This window comes from Centrocercus urophasianus, unplaced genomic scaffold (genome assembly GCF_019232065.1).
Source record: "Centrocercus urophasianus isolate 14NV4802_14NV808 unplaced genomic scaffold, USGS_Curo_1.0 seq_10, whole genome shotgun sequence".
Lineage (NCBI taxonomy): Eukaryota > Metazoa > Chordata > Aves > Galliformes > Phasianidae > Centrocercus > Centrocercus urophasianus.
In genome coordinates this window covers 91,274,503-91,290,590 of record NW_024884142.1, presented here as the reverse complement: position 1 = coordinate 91,290,590, position 16,088 = coordinate 91,274,503, and the positions used below count along the sequence as shown (strand labels likewise).

General features: G+C 37.1%; 1 protein-coding gene across 9 annotated transcripts in view; it reads left to right on the top strand.

The window, feature by feature from the left end:
* The window catches only part of TASP1 (taspase 1), a 105,523-nt gene that overhangs the window by 47,385 nt on the left and 42,050 nt on the right, over positions 1–16,088 (top strand). For 4 of the 9 annotated variants that reach the window (XM_042813779.1, XM_042813788.1, XM_042813771.1 and 1 more), the window contains exons 7-9: positions 2,583–2,662; positions 14,564–14,670; positions 15,735–15,824. In XM_042813779.1, the coding sequence (XP_042669713.1) occupies positions 2,583–2,662; positions 14,564–14,670; positions 15,735–15,824 (277 nt within the window). The remainder of the gene's footprint in view (positions 1–2,582; positions 2,663–14,563; positions 14,671–15,734; positions 15,825–16,088) is intronic. The other 5 variants (XM_042813804.1, XM_042813796.1, XM_042813825.1 and 2 more) reach the window with 3 other exon arrangements.

Genomic DNA, 16,088 nt, shown 5'->3' with positions numbered 1-16,088 from the left:
GTGTTGCTTGTTTGGGTAATACAAAGATTGCTTAATCTTGTTCTGATTATAAATACTTGGCTACTTGGTGGATCTGAGTTCACACCGTATGTCCCATAGGATTCTCTTACCAAATGTCTCCATCAGTTTGGAGGATAGGGTACAGGTGGTACAGGTAACAACTACTGAGGTCTTGATTTTTTTATTATTCTAACTCTCTTGTGATTATGTTGTATTTTCAAGACATCTGAAATTGAATGATTAAAATAAAATTAAAAAAAAAGAGTGGGTGATTTCTGTGGTGAAAGGAGGCCTCAGTGAGATATCAGCAAGTGTTTGCTTCTCTAATGTAGCTATTCATTGGAATCAGAACTGGAAAGTATTTTGTGTCCACCTGGTATGAGGGAAATGAATCTGGGAATTATGGACACAAGTGTGAGCAGAATAAGAGTCACGTTACTTAAATGTTGGTGCATCTTCAACATTCTGGGTGCTTCTTTTTGTACTCGGAATACTTGTGACTATTTATATATCTCTGAGTGTAAAACAAGCAATCATGAGGTGTCAGGAAAATGAAAGGTTTCTGACTGATTTGTGCTATTTAAGTTATCATATATTAGACCCATAATATCTGATTGTAGTACTGGAGCACATCCAGTGGAGTGCCCCAAAAATGATCCCACAGATGGAACACCTCTCCTACAAGGACAGGCTGAGAGAGTTGGGGCTGGTCAGCATGGAGAAGAGAAGGCTCCAAGGTGACCTGAGAACAGCCTTTCAGTATCTAAAGGGGAGCTAAAGGAAAGGAGGGGACAGACTCATCAGCATGGTCTGTGGTGACAGAACAAGAGGAAATGGCTTCAAGAGGGTAGATTTAGGTTGGATATAAGGAAGAAGTCTTTTACGGTAGGGTGGTGAGGCAGTGGAACAGGCTGCCTGGAGATGTGGTTGATGCCCCATCCCTGGTGACTTTCAAGGCGAGGCTGGATTGGGCCCTGGACAACCTGGCCTAGCTGTGGTGTCCCTGTTCATTGCAGGGGAGTTGGACTAGATGAGCTTTAAAGGTCCCTTCCAACTCTAAGGGTTCTGTGATTCTCCTTTTTTCCACCTACACTTTTGCTCTGTGTAAATTACTCTACTGGACAGGAAACACTTGTTCACTTCTTGAGAGCGTGTAGTTGATGGGAAACTTTTTTTAATCAATGGAGACTACTATTTACCGCAGTTTGGCTACAACTTGTGTTTCTCTTGGATGCTACTGTGAGTGAGAGGTTGTTTCTTGATAATTACCTTATTTAAAAGGAGATATTTTCCAAGTACCCAGTAACTTGCTCTGCAGTATCTTGCAGCATGAAAAATATTCCTCCGGAGCTGTGCTAACAGTAGAAAGAAGTATGTTTTAACAATTCAAATTCTTATCTAGAGAAGCTTTTTTTTAAAAATCTTCTTTAATCAAAGACTGAAAACATCTCTTATGGTGGTTATGTCATAGGGAAGATGGAAAATAATGCTGCAAAATACTACATATTAAAAGCTGCAAGTGTCGGATACAATGCTATCAAGAAAACTTGCAACAGGAGTAATGCCAACAAGTTTTCTATAGCAGCACTGTTCTAGGGATTGATAGTATTATGTGGCCCAAGAGACTTCTGTGCAGCTTACATAACTTTGAGTCTCACTTTCGTAAATCAGGTGTTCCTCTAAAGCGTTTTGAAATTGCTGTGTGTCCTCAGTCTTTTCTTCTTGTAACCATTGTGTAGTTATGGTATTCTTGTTTCCAAAGGGAGATAGGAAGTAGAGATTAGAAATAATTGTTCTTTATTTTGTTGCTACTGCTGTTGCTGTTTTTCATCAACTTTCTGAAGACGTGATTTCCAACCATGTTCAATTTTTGGGGGAATCAGATTAATTTATCTAAAGGGAAATGGTATAAATAATTGAGGCATTTCTTTTTTCCTAAAAGCTGCATATCTGTATCTTTTGCCACCATTCACTGTCACAACAGTGTATACTGTCTCACTGCTGTAAAATATTCAGTACTGACTACAGAATGACTTCTCAAATTTGTTTCTTTCTTCCACAAGTATGTTAAATACTCAGTGGAGTTGTCTCATTTGGAAGTGCTTAATAAAACGCCATGAGATAGACTTTCATTTCTGAATCTAAATTAAGCTTATTTTTAGCTTGTCATATCTCTCAAAGTAATTCTTGATATTCTAGTGGCATTGGCTAACTTCACTCTAACTTGCCATTCTCACTTCTTTCATCCCCGTGTTGTTAGTCTTCAGAATCTTATTCAGTTGTTACAAGACTCCTGGATGGCTTCGTGCTGTTTTAGCTGCAGTTAAGAACTGATGCAATTTGGTAATTTGTTTCAAATTTAATAGCACATGTTTTTATTCAATAGTGAACTTAATGTCAGAGCTATGTAGTGTTTTAATGAAACCAAGTAAGGGTGCCAATTGTAATTATAGCTGACGCTTCTGTGAAATGCAGACAGTGTACAGTTTTAAAATGACCAAACCAAAGAGAAAATACTAATTGCAAGAAAAGGGGGATTTGTTATATGGTTTTATTTAAACTCCCTCTTCTGTGTCTCCTAGCTTTTTAGTTGGTGAAGGAGCTTTCAGATGGGCAGTTGATCACGGGATACCAGCATGTCCTCCAGGTATCATGGCTACAAGTGAGTAATCTGGTGGTGTGAGTAGGAAGAACAGGACAGAATAATTTTAAACAGTGCCTCATATTCTGAGGTGTACGTCACTTCACTTTCCTTAAAGTTCAACTAGCATATGATACTATGATGTATAAGGATGATTAAGTTTAATAATTTTCTATTAAGTATGAAAATAGTAAAAATTAAAAACTGTTACTTTAGCTGCTTTTTAGCAACATCTAATTGAAGTGCATTTGTGATTCTCGGATTAAATCCAATGAAAGAGTGTTATTTATTTATTTATTTATTTTTAACCAAAATGCAGACTCTCTAACAGCCCAAGTTGTGAACCTTTTTGGATCCAAAAAGTACCAACTAGCCATGTATCTGAATTCAGTATGTGCTGACTTGCCTGCTAGGTTTTATAATTCCATCCATCATAATATAAACAGGCTGGGTTTTGTTTGTTTTTAATAAAGTGACAGACAAATAAAACAACTTAGGTAGAGTTTGTTTCATCTGATATGGTGAATTAATCAAGTCTTGCACATAAAGTCGAAATATACTGTATCCTTAGAGCTGCCAGATCTCTTACAAAAACCTTCTTTTTCTTCAAATTAATCAAATGATTGTTAAACCTTCTACAGACAAGACTGAAAATTAGTGCATGTACTCATGGGCTTCTCAGTCCCCACCCTGTTGGAAAGTGCCATTACCATTAGTCTGCAGGTTGCTATAGGTGAGAGCATGCCCTGTATTTCCTGTTGAAGTTGTTCAGGTAGAAAGTCAGAGCTCATTGCCAAGAAGATTGCACAGTATTTCTTTATTTTACAAAATAAACATCAGTGCATAAAATATGTAAGTTGTCTCTAAAGGAGACATGGAAATCTATATCTGCCATTGTGTGCAGTTCTAAATGTAGATAAACACCCAGAATTTGTGTTTCAAAGTTGCTGATACTCAGTGCTCAAAAGTAACTCCTGAAAGAGTAGCAATGTTATACTACATCATGCCAATTTTCATACATATTCATGTTGCATTTCATTTTGAACAGAAAGTTTTGATTTTTTCACTCTGACATGACTGAAAGTGCTGCTCCATCCATTTTCTGTCCAGAACAGCATTTGCAGCACAACCTTTGGGCTCAGTTGAGCAGAACAGATTTATTTCTGTGACTTTACAAAAGAGGAAAAACCCATAAAGGAGTTTTTTTAGAAAGTGTTTGCTACTTATGTGTAGGAAATACTCCAAAAGGAGGGTCTCTTGATTAGCTCTGTTTGCATGCACTGGAGTTTACGCTATTTCTAGTATCAAACCCTTGCTGTTCTAATAGGGATGATTAGAACTGACATTAATTGACAAATGTTCTTGTAGTCAGTAAAATGTACCTTAGAAGAAATCCATGTGTTACAGCTTGAAAATAAGGATGGCCATTGCAGTTTTGCTTTACCTAGTACAGACTGTTTATCCTGGAGAAACATCGGAAGAATAATCTCAGCATGTGTACTGATCACAGGCTAGCTTCAAAACATCACTAATTTGTTTTTATGGTACTCTCAGCATTTATCTATTTATCAGAACAATTCCTTTTAAAACGATTACTGGAATTCTCAAATTAATTCTGTCCAAAGCCAATGCAGAAAAGCCTTTTCCTGTTGCAATATCAATTAAAAAAGTATTAAATATTGGTATGTAAGTTGCCAATTACCTCTTACTCTCCAACCCAGACACACACTCCACTTCCAGTCAGGTTTATATATACTGCCTGAGCAACTTAAAAATTGGCCTTTTCCCTAGTATTTTAGTACACTTGATTTTACTGAATAATCACAGTTTTTGATTATGCTTGCTACAAGTGCTCTGGTAAAGTTTTCGTGGAGAATCTGAGGTAAACTAACTGGAAATAATTTGATTGTTGAGCAGCTCTGCAAAATGCAGTGCCAAAATAATTAGTAAACATCAGGGTAACTTACTAACAGTAGCAACAAAAAGCACACATAGAAACCTTAGCCCAAACCTTAGACATATACTTGGAGCAGGTATTAACAACAAGAACTAGGTGCACATGTTTTGGCTTCTTTGTGCTGCACGTGGAAAAAATATTCTTGAAAGCACATTATTCTCTCTCCCTTTTCCTGGAAGAGAAATGTTCTGTGTGCTGTAATTCTGTGGTATTGTGTGGTTGGTTTTGCAGTGATGGAGCTGTCTGTATGATCAGTTACAATGATCAGCTTTGTGTTCACACTCCATAATTCTCTGATAACTATCAAAGTATTCGGGCACCAAACTGAAATGAAGTTTTAAACCACGTTCCTTGTTGAACGTGGTTATGTCAAGGCTCACCTACTTCCTCTTCCTTGATTTGCCAAGTGTGTGAGGAAATGGGATTTCTTCTCTTTGGAGAAATCTGCTGGCTTCCAGTGTAGTGACTGGCTTTTTGTTTCTTGTTTTTATTGAAATGTGATCTTGCATTGCCTACATGCTGCCAGAAGGCTGAAATCATTAATTTCTGCCCATAGTAGAGCCTGTGCTATGTTATGCTTACACATTGTTACCTTATGTAAGAAAGACTGATTTGAAAGCAATAGGAGTGCTAACACTGTAATTGCTGCTTGGAAACTAACTTACTGTATCACACAGCCTCTTGTAGATGTAAAAAGTGTGCTTTGTTCTAAATCAGCAACATAAATGTTAGGTACAGCTTCAACTGTCAATATCTCTACTTGCACTAGTAATACTAAGTAGTAATTATTAGTAGCAGTAACTGAGCCATTTTTATCTTAGTTTTTAATTTTAGCCTACAGTAGATGAGAAGCAGGTGATTTGGCAAAGATAATGTGGTATAAGAGAGCATCTTATCATTAGATGTTTTTGATGGCTGGTGCCATCAGCCCTGTCTGGTTATGAATGTGTAAACTTTGTATATCGTGTGAAGGTAGATGTACTTTGTACAGTTGGATTTGAAAGGAGAAGTTAATTTTTCAGCAGCTCAGAAAGCTGAAGACGTGACTCTGGCATCAAACTGGAGGTCAGGGTTAACAGCTTTAAGACATTTTATTTGTACAGACAGTAGTTATGGCACTTCATAGGAAATCTGACTGAAATAACACAAAGGAGTTCTGTTAGATCACTGGTGTTAATATCTGAAACTATGGCTGACTTAATCAAATATTTGTTGCCAAAACACCAAGTTACTGCACAGCTAGTGCTGCTGAGTACTGTCTTACTTGACTTAACATAGGGCTGTTTAAGTATATAATCTTTAAAGGGAAGGAGAAGGATGGTAACTCATGCAGCATGTTTGTACCCCTAACTCTAGTGAGATGAAAGGGACCTGAAGCACTTCACTGAGCTCTATTACATATAAACAGGAGCACCTTGCTCAATAACTGGAATCCAGGGCTAGCCAAAAGCAGTGCTTAAGAAAGAAGAAAAGAACAGAGCAAATATGTACCTCCTGTTTCTTGCCTCATTTGCTGTCCTAGAATCTAAACTCCTGGGTCAGTATTGGTACATGGAAATGATCAGTGGTATTTTGTGCCAATAAATTGTCCTTTTCTCTGGAGCCCATATTAATTTCTAGCATCTGCAAAAACATTTGCAGCTCAACTATGGGTTATTTGAAGAACTACTTCTTTTTCATTATTTTGAGACTTGCTGAATAAAATCTGTTTTATTGTCAAGTCGTGGACTCTGAATCTTTCTGTTCTTCTATCCAGTCCTTGGCCTTATTAACTTGAATAATTTAGTACCATCAGTAAAATCACATCATTATTTTGTATAGAGTAGGTGCTACTATGTGTTGGTTTGGCATTTGACTTGTAACAGGCCATTTACTCCCACTTCATTTTCTGTTTTTTTAACCATAATAGTGATTTTTATTTTGTGTATGCAGGGATATTCTCATCTGTGCTATGACTGCTCTATTTCTTTAATGAAAGAGCCGTTTCTAGATGTCATGCAGGTTGCCATACTTCTAGTGACACCCTGTGTCTTCCTGTCCATCAGTTTGGCCTGTCTCTCGTCCAGCCTTCCTTGTACCTCCTTCTTTCCTCTGCTTCACTGTTATTGAAGTAAGAAAGGTGTTTGCCATGTTTCTGGGACTGAGCTACATGGTTCAGTGACTCGCTCAGGGCAGCGGCTTAGGCTGTGTTTTAGTTCTTTGCTTTTAGGATGAGAATGAAAGGGATCAGGAGAAAAACTCAGGGATTTGGGGGATTTTACTAGGTAGCTTGTGAATTTACTGTCTGATGGAGAAAAAACAATCTCTTCTGTGAAGCAGTAAGGACTGATGTGCCCAGCAAGGGTTTACCTTGAGTTTTTGCCACGAACATTATAAACATTAAATCTGTATGCAGATTGCTTTGTGAAAGCTAGGTGAATACTTTCGTACGTTTTGTTGATGGATGGTTTGTTGTTTTTTTCCCTTTTTTATTGCTGCCTGTCAACGTGTGGCGTACATGGGAAGTAGTACCAGCAGTCTTTAGTCTCAACAGAAGCGTAAATGGTGTTAATTTGTCATTTAAAATAACTGTGTTAAAATGAAATTTAGTTCCATCCATCTTCAGTTGTGCCACTTGTTTTAGCTACTGCTCAACAAAATTCCTTACTGGATCATTGTAATTCCTGTGGGTTAACTAGTTTGCTAGTATATCCCTTTGCCATTCTCTTCCTTCCAATAGTTGCATCCTCCTTTAATATGGAATAAAAAGATAAAATGAAGAAAATTCTCCTGTTTGGTTCTTTCGGTTGACTGTAAGAAGTGTCTGCCAGGGGGTGCTATATGATCGATCCATCTGTACTCCAGAGATTTAAGAGTATTCTTTGAATTTTCTTAGTATTTCAGTTACTGTTTTTAAACAAGAACTGCTGAACACTTGCAGGTTGCCTAATGTTTTGTTGCATAGCAGTTTATAACAACTGCTGTAGGAACAGTGGGGTTTGTGCTTATGTTCCTGGCTTGCTGTTCCATCCTGTACTGTAAATATATTTTATGGTATTCTCTTGACCTTGATTTGTGCTTTATTGATGCTACAAATTTGAATCTGCTAGTTCAATTTGAAAACATAACTATCCACTTAAATCAACTTTTAGCTTAGCCTGAAAATATTGAAGCGAATAGATTTGGCTTATAAAAGCATGGTGATTTTACAGAAATGTGACCTTCTTAGTAAAAACTTTTTTGCATTACTTTGAGCAAGAAGTGTTAGTGTACTGTATTAAACAACCTGTCTGCTGTAGGCTTGTTCAAAGTACACAGACCTAGTTAACAGATTGATACATGTCAGTTCTATTGTTGACAAAAAAAAAGAAAAAAAAAAAAACAAAAGAAAAAAAGGCATTTTAGTCTTACATTTTATTCTGTGTGTTTGATTCAGTAGTTTCACACAGTTTATGAATATGACAGTTGTAACTTTCTCTTTTTAATATTTTTTTCTCTATTCTCTGGACCATTTCCATCATTTCCAGCAGCCTGTGAAAGCTGGTATAGAAATCAGATCACAGGCTTTGTTTGTTCCCAGATGCTCTCAGATTCTTGGTGTTCATTCCAGCTGGTGCTTACAACTGCTGTCACAGAGAATTTGTCAGTGTGCATGTATGTGTACACGTGTATCATAGTGCAGCCATGTGCCTTTGTACATGGGCAGTGTTAGTTTCCAACAAATCAGTTTGTTCCAAGCTCTGAGTCCCAAGGAGAAATGTTCTTTAGAGACAGAAATGCCACGTCAGTTCTGATCCTATCCGTAGATGAAACTGGGGAAGGCCTGTGAATGCATTGCTAAGGCTTTCCTTTATGCGAGTTTATTTTGAGGAGCTTTGTGAAAGGCACGTGAATGGGGCATGTGAAGTGCAATAATTTGTTATTAAAGTTGTTCTGATTTGTGGGTCAGAAGAGTCAGGTAGGGCAAGGAGGGCTGCAGGAGACAGAAGTCCAGAAAGTGACTACAAGAAAGGGTTGCTGCTCTGAGTGCTCTCTGGAGCAAGTGTGATCAAGGGACTTAACTGAAATAGTAATAGGAAACTAATCGGATGTTATGAATGAGACTTGTTTACTGTAGAGTTTGTAGTGCTGAACAGAATTGAGTAACTTTTAAATGCTAACCATTTAGCTGAGTAGTCAGGGTGTATTATCACTGAGGTGCTGTGTTGAATGAGGAATACAGTTGTCTTTTAATTAATTATGGACTGCATCGTTATATAATAAACCGTTGAGAACTTGGGTTAAACGTTTATTTGTTTGTAGTACAACATATATATATATATATATATATATATATACATATATATACATATATATATATTAGAGGAGTTATGGGAATAATCAGACTTCCAGAGTGCCAGAAGGATTAGTACAAGAGATGAATATATGATGTGGAAATTTTATGGCAAATGAGTGTCACACGCAACAGCTTTGAGCTGGCTCAGAGGCTGTGTTCTGTTACTGATCTGCTTACTGGAAGTTACTCTCTTATCTCTTTCTGTAAAATGGTGTTAGTGATGCAAAAACCTCATTAAAAACCCCTGTATTTATGAGCAGCTGTGGTAATACACGTGCAAGATAAATATCTTCTGCTAACGAATGGTGTATTGAAGATTTTGTGTTTTTTTTCTGATCAGTCTGCCCTGTAACGCTAGAACCTTTTCAAAATGGTAAAACCTATACCTTAACCTTGAGGAATATATACTTGTGAGATTTTTCTTCCACGTTTCTATATAATAAATAAGCATGTATTCTGACACCATCTCTACTAATACCAACCTCTCATGCAGGTGAGTGGTGTTGAGCAAGTTCTACGTCTGCCTGTTCTGTGCTCTGCCACTTAGCCTACTCTGCAGGGAGACCCCTGTTCAACTTCTACAACTCTGTTTTGACTAAACATTTCACCCAGTGCTGGAGTATGAATAGACCCAAAATGCAGAGCTTTTAAGTCCAGAGTACATGTGGATAGTTCCTACTTGGTAAGTTGTGGGATGGAAGGGAGAATGTGGATGGGGAAGGTTCTGAGGACCTTGCAGATTCATTTTTATAGGTAGCCTATTGCAGGGACATGTGAGCACTGTTGTAAATGTGACAGACCGAAGTCCTGGGATTTTACTGATGTTCTGATATGTTTTTGTTGCCAGTCACTTTTTCATGTCTTTTATGTGGATGAGGCCTGATGAGGCATTTAAGTACTAACAGACAACCATTCTGTAAAGCATGGCACTTTTTACTCTTTTTTTTTTTTTTTCTTCCCCTTCTCCCAGCCGCTCTGAAGTAGTTTTATTTATGACAGTATGTACATGAGAGAAAGCAAAACATGAGGGCCCATTGTAGTCTGTGTCTTCTGAGATGCAGGTCTTTTCACATTGAGTTTGACTGTACGCACTGTTACTGCGTAGGGTAATAATTGTCAAGGACTTTTATCACAAAGCACGTACCAAATTTTTGTTTAAAATTCAAAATTCTTGTGCAAAATCAAAGGAGGCTGTACTAAATAATTTTCCATATATTCCAACAAAACCTCTGGGCTGTACTCCAAGAGTTTTTCAAACTAAAATCTTGTCTGTTCCTTACCTCTCTTTTTCCAGCTTCCTTCCCTCCCCAGTCAATAAGCTTCCCTATCTTCTTGGCTCAGGTGCAACATCAGGCTGATGTAGCTATATTGCATTTGTTTTAGGAAAACTTGCCTGTCTTCAACACTGTGTTGTGTCCTTTTCCTCTTCTCAAGCTTGGAATATGCTGTTGGAGAAGGTGAGAGTGTTTTTTGTACTAGGACGAGTGAAATTTTCCTGAATTTTGCACTGTTTTTTGTTTAGGACAAATGAAATTTCTTAGAATCTGCACGACACAATTGAATTTTTGTTTTAGTTATAATTTGAATTATGAACTTACATTGTGTGTTCCTATTTTCCTTCTGTGTATAGTGGTGACTTTAATTCTCTAGTGGCTCTACTTCATCTTTTAAGTGCTCCATTAAACAAATACATTATAATCATGGAAATTTTTTAGTTTGTAAACTGTGATTTGTTGAAATAAAATCCTCACAATATGTTGTTTGGCCAGGGTGACAAACATGGAGGATATTTTCAGAAAATTTTATTTTCATCTTTCAGTCCTTTAGTACAAAGCTCGATTTGATTTTCTGGTTTCTTTAGTCACCACAGAACAAGATGAAGCAACCAGAGTTATTGCTGGTTAAATTATCTTTGCAGTGGTTTTGTCTTTTTAGAACTTTACAAAGGCAGGAGTGAAAGGGGGACAGACAGCCTGTTACTTGCTATTAGTTGGTGTTCCCTTAACTGATGATCTGAAGTTTGACATCAATCTGTGAAATGTCAGAGGAAAGTAGGGAATTGCTAGGTTTCGTTTTACAAACTGGTCTACTTTTTCATAATTTTCAAGTCACTTTGGAGGTATTTGCAGATTTTTATCCTGCCAAGAGGAATTGATAGTTTCTAGTAATAATTATTATTTCCCATAAATAATGAAAGGCAACTGTTAGTCCTAGCTAAAACAACATTATCAACTTACGGATGAAATTTAATCCTAATAAATATGCTGGAGTTGAATGTAGCCTGGGCACAAGAATTTCTTCTCTAGGGAAAATCTGAATAGGCTTTCTTTCCCTCACAGTATGGAAAGGTATGATATTTCATGCCAAATTAAATAATATTTAAGAATTGAATTAATACCTAAATTCTTACAAGTAACTTAGGGAAGAGAGGCACACCATTAACAAACTACCTTTCTCTATTCCCAGACCCCTAAAAATCTCCTTCCATCCCACAAATAATCCACTAACCCACAATCTTCTCCCTTCCAATACCCTCATTCTTTTCTGATCAAAATTCATGCCATTCTAAAGTACAGAACCATGACTGAGATCCCACCTAACACCTCCTTCAAGTACAACCATATGAACTTGCAAGTGTGACAGATATCATGGTAATTTTCAAGGTACGAGCTCATGTTTAAGTTTTGTTGATATCATGGTGGAGAAAGCTGGGGAAAGAGTAGTTTGTTTAACTTGGAAAGCATTATTACTTCCTTAACACAGTGTTTTGTGTTAGTTCATTTAAGTGTCTTATGGTGGTGTCTGCTGCACAGGGATTGAATTAAAGAGGATTAACATAAATGTGAATATGAGAAATTCTGACTAATTATTACGTATGTATATATATTGGCACAAGTCTGAGGAATATATACGTATTCCCCTGCAGCAGGGGCCCAGAGAAGTTGGAGAATCAGTCTCCATCCTTGAAGATACTCAGAATTTGACCAGTAAGCTTCTGTGCAGCCCTTTTGAATTGGACTAGAAGTGTGAACTACTTGATCTCTTAAGGTTCCTTCCAGCGAATGACATTCTGTGGTACTAGAAAACTGACCTGTCTGTCTGTCTGCTGTAACATCTGACGTAGTTTAAGCTGCTCAAAAACACAGGCCATACCATCTCCTGGTATTCTAAATATCTGCTTATCCAGCGAAAGTCCTTCATTGAGCAGTGCGCCGTTGTTCCTGTGGGAGATCAGCAAAGTAAGAAAATGCTTTGCAAGTCTTTATCCTAGCATACAGTTAAAAAGGCAGTTGGGATAACCATGAATTGAAAATAGTTCTGACACCTCAGAGTTAATTGTGTTAGCCAGAATTAGTGCTATGTAAGAGTCATGCTTTCTTGAAACAAGGAGAAAGTACATTTCTAGCCCAGTTTCATACTTAATGACTCGTCCTCTCCCTGTATTTCCTTGCTTACAAATGCCTCTTTGAATTAATGCAAATAATGCAATGTGGACAATTAAGTCCTTTAGGACAGATCATCATTTTTATTGCTTCAAAAACACAAATAGAATCTTAAAGCACAAGGTAAAATCAGAAAATAGTTTAATTGCTTAGAGAATGGAGGAGTTTCGTGGATGGAACATATCTCTTCAGCTTGGAGAACATCATATGTTGTGGGAAAAAGTGGCTGGATAGATAGCAACAAAGGCATAGTTGGAGTGATGACTCAGTGAGACCGTGTAGCCGTGCTTTGTGCCTGACAGGTCAGCTTGGAGCTAGCCCAGGTGTTCTTGGTTTTGACACTATCCTTGTGCATATATTCAAACTGATCAGCATGCAAATATTGCAGAAGGCTTCGGAATACCAATGGCATGAAATTCCAGAGAACGAAGAAAACTTCTTATGTACAGGTTTTTATGGATGGGGCTTATGTACCCTCATATTTCTTACTTCTCACTGGGTGCACAGCCTTTAGTTTCCTGAATTGGCAGGAGTCAATGACAGCAGTAGATAACAGTCTTAGGCATATTTATGCCTGTGTAATATCTACTTTCATGAGTACCAAGTCCAGGCACCTCTCTTTCTCACCCACGTATGATGGCTCTGCCCATAGGTGCTTGCTGTATTCACTCAAGTCATCTCAATTTGTTTATTTTCCTGTTTAAAAGTTCTGTTAAAAACAATGTTCTGTCTTAGTTCATTTTGGGATACATCTGTTTAACAAATTCTGTTCTTCATCTTGTTGGTTTGTTGTTTATTTGTGTATTGTCTTCCAGTCAATATGAGACTAAAATGATTCTTCACCTGCTCCTCCTTATCAAGTGTTTCGCTTTTTACCTCTTGGTCCTTGTTTCAAACATGAAAATGTGTTAGCCAAAGTATATTAATCAATATTAATGGTAGAAAGAGTTCCTTTCTTGGTGATGGCAGATTAATATGTATTTACAGTTTTAAGAAACTGGTATTCATTATGTTTTTGGAGAGAAACGCCAGCTTTCTGATTACTTTTAAGTTATGCTCTTGAATAGATGTGGTAGTTTAAGGTCCAGGTCCATGTACTTAAAACAGGCTTAAAGGAGAGTTCTCTGGGTGATTTTGGCACCCACATGGTAAGTTTCAAAGAAATAAAATGCTCACTGCCCACTGAGAACTGTAAATGAAAGCTTTGTGTTCGGTTGGCTCTGCAATATTGATTTTATTCGTAGACGGATCTTGCAGCTGTTGCAGTCTTCTGAATAATAGTGATGTAGCCACATTCTGAATTCCATTTCAAATGACATTTTAAGAAGTTTATACTTCAAATAGGAAGCCTGTGCTTTTTAACTTCCGTTGAGTTTGTGACTTATCCTTATGTACCTCTGCCCTCCAGATACCTTGATTTTGCGCATCTGAACAAGTGACAGAAGGCATTTTTCTCCTCTCTTTTTTTTTTTAGCCTTTCAAAGAGGATGTTAAGCCAATGTAATATTAAGTCAGAACTGAGTTAAATGTCAGTATCTGCAGATTTTTCATGAAGTGAGACTTCTAAAATGAGAATGTGCTATTTTGGTTTCTTCAGCATTATTTATGTATTAATTTATTTTTCAGCCTTAAATAACATTATTTCTGAATTTGGGGTTTTGGATGTGGAAAATGTCTGTTTGTCTTTTCAAGACCTAGTTGGTGTTTATACTGTGTCAGATTATGGATCATAAAATTATTGCTTGATTATTGTGTGGCTTTAAAATATGTGATAAACATGCAGATATGCACTTAAGGTAATAAAGTAGTAGCCTGACTTTACAGATATCAGAATGAGTTCACATGGTATCTATTTACTTGTCAACAGTCAGAAACAATATTTTTAATATAAGCCACTTACTCCATTCTCTTCTTTGTAGTGCTGCATCTTTGCCAAACAGAGAGATATTTAGACCAATATAGCTTCCATATGTGCTCTACAATTTGTTACTACTAGTTGTTTTACCCATCACCGTTGCTGAACAATAGTAGAAATTTTTTCATTTGGGAAAAGACATGAACATCTTGTACTGAACTTTAGTATTTTATTGTAGACTTTTTTAGTTGTTTCTTTTTGTTGAAAGTGTGGTGGGAAGAGACCTCCACCGTGTAAACTTAACAATATTTAAGTAAATTTTTTAGTTAAATGCTTTCAACCTGTTTTATAGGGTTTAGTTTAGCAGCTTTTAAGAGGAACAAGAGGAAGCTGGAGTTGGCTGAAAAGGTAGAAACTGATCTTATTCAACTAAAGAAGAGAAGACAATCAAATGAAAAGGTTAGTTTGTGTTTCAAGTTTTATTGTCATCCTAACTTTATAGCTGATGATGAGTAATCATGTTTTATTTATGATTAGACTAATGAGGCATTCAAAGACTCTTCTCCTTGACCACCCAATATGTTCAGATGATACCATGATAACTTAGTGAAGTTAGAACTTTATACCTTGCTACTTGAACACCAATCTCTCCCTTTCTGTGTTAGTGATATGGAAAATGTATTTTGCATATTTTGAAGTGTAAATATAACAAATGTAAACACAAACAAATAACTGTTCACTGAAACATTTTCTTTAGCATAAGATATCTGTCAGTGTTTCCCACTTTTTAGTGTTTTCTGAACACACTGCATTATGGAGCTGGAATTGGTGAAATTTGAAATGTCAGGTAGGTAAACATGTGCATCTGTGCATCATCTAGCATTGACCTGGCCCATATTACTTGTACTGGAAGACTACTAGGACTCCCTGTGTTTCCCTCATTCTGTTACTTTGAACTTAGAGCCTTTCTTACAATTAGAAAATGTCTGTCACAGTATTTGTATTTACTGTTACATTATAGCTTACTAAATTAAATAATTAAATGCTTGTACTTCACCTGGAGCCTGTGTCTATTTGCATTGGCCACTTCTCTTTGCTTTGGTAACTGGACTGACTGCTGCCTTATTTAGTCGCAATTGTTGATATAAATAATGTACAAATCCTAAAACTGCTGAAGAAGTTGCATTCACTGTAGTCTGTGCAAATGCAAACCAGTGATAAATTCAGCTGTTTTCTTCTCAGATTAGGTCTTTTCCCTGGCAGGATGGTACTTTTCAGTTTTCAAGGAGGTAAGGTGTGAGGAAAGTAAGGATTGAGGAGAAAATAGTCACCAGTTTGAAACTTGTCTTGTTTACAGGACTTCATGTACCTCCTTTCAAAAGTTACTTTTCTAATGGTGTTAACACATAACTGAGGGAGGAGGGTCTTTGCACAGTGTTGGAGTTCATGTAATAAGGGACAAGTCAATGCTTGAATCATACGCCAATGCATGAGCTTACCAACCTGCAATTTGAAATTTCAAGGGCTCCAGAGTCATGTGCAGAACGTGTGGGAGACCCTCAAAGGCCAATGATGGTAGTAGAGGAGGTGATCAAATAGAGCTCTACTCATTGGTAAGTAATGCAGCAAAGTAACATGGTGGTTTTGTCAGTTTTCTGGGTGCATCCTGAGGGGGGCTGAGAACTAAACCACATCGTGCGGACTACTTGTCTTACTGCACAGAACGTAAGATAACTGCAGTTTTGCAGGCAGTTTAATTCTTCAAAATGAAATAAAATGAAAAATCAAATTCTGCAGGAGCAAGATTTACAGGAAAAGCAGAATAATTCTCTCTAAGCAGTTAGAAAGGAGATATTTAACAAGAGTGAGCATATGAA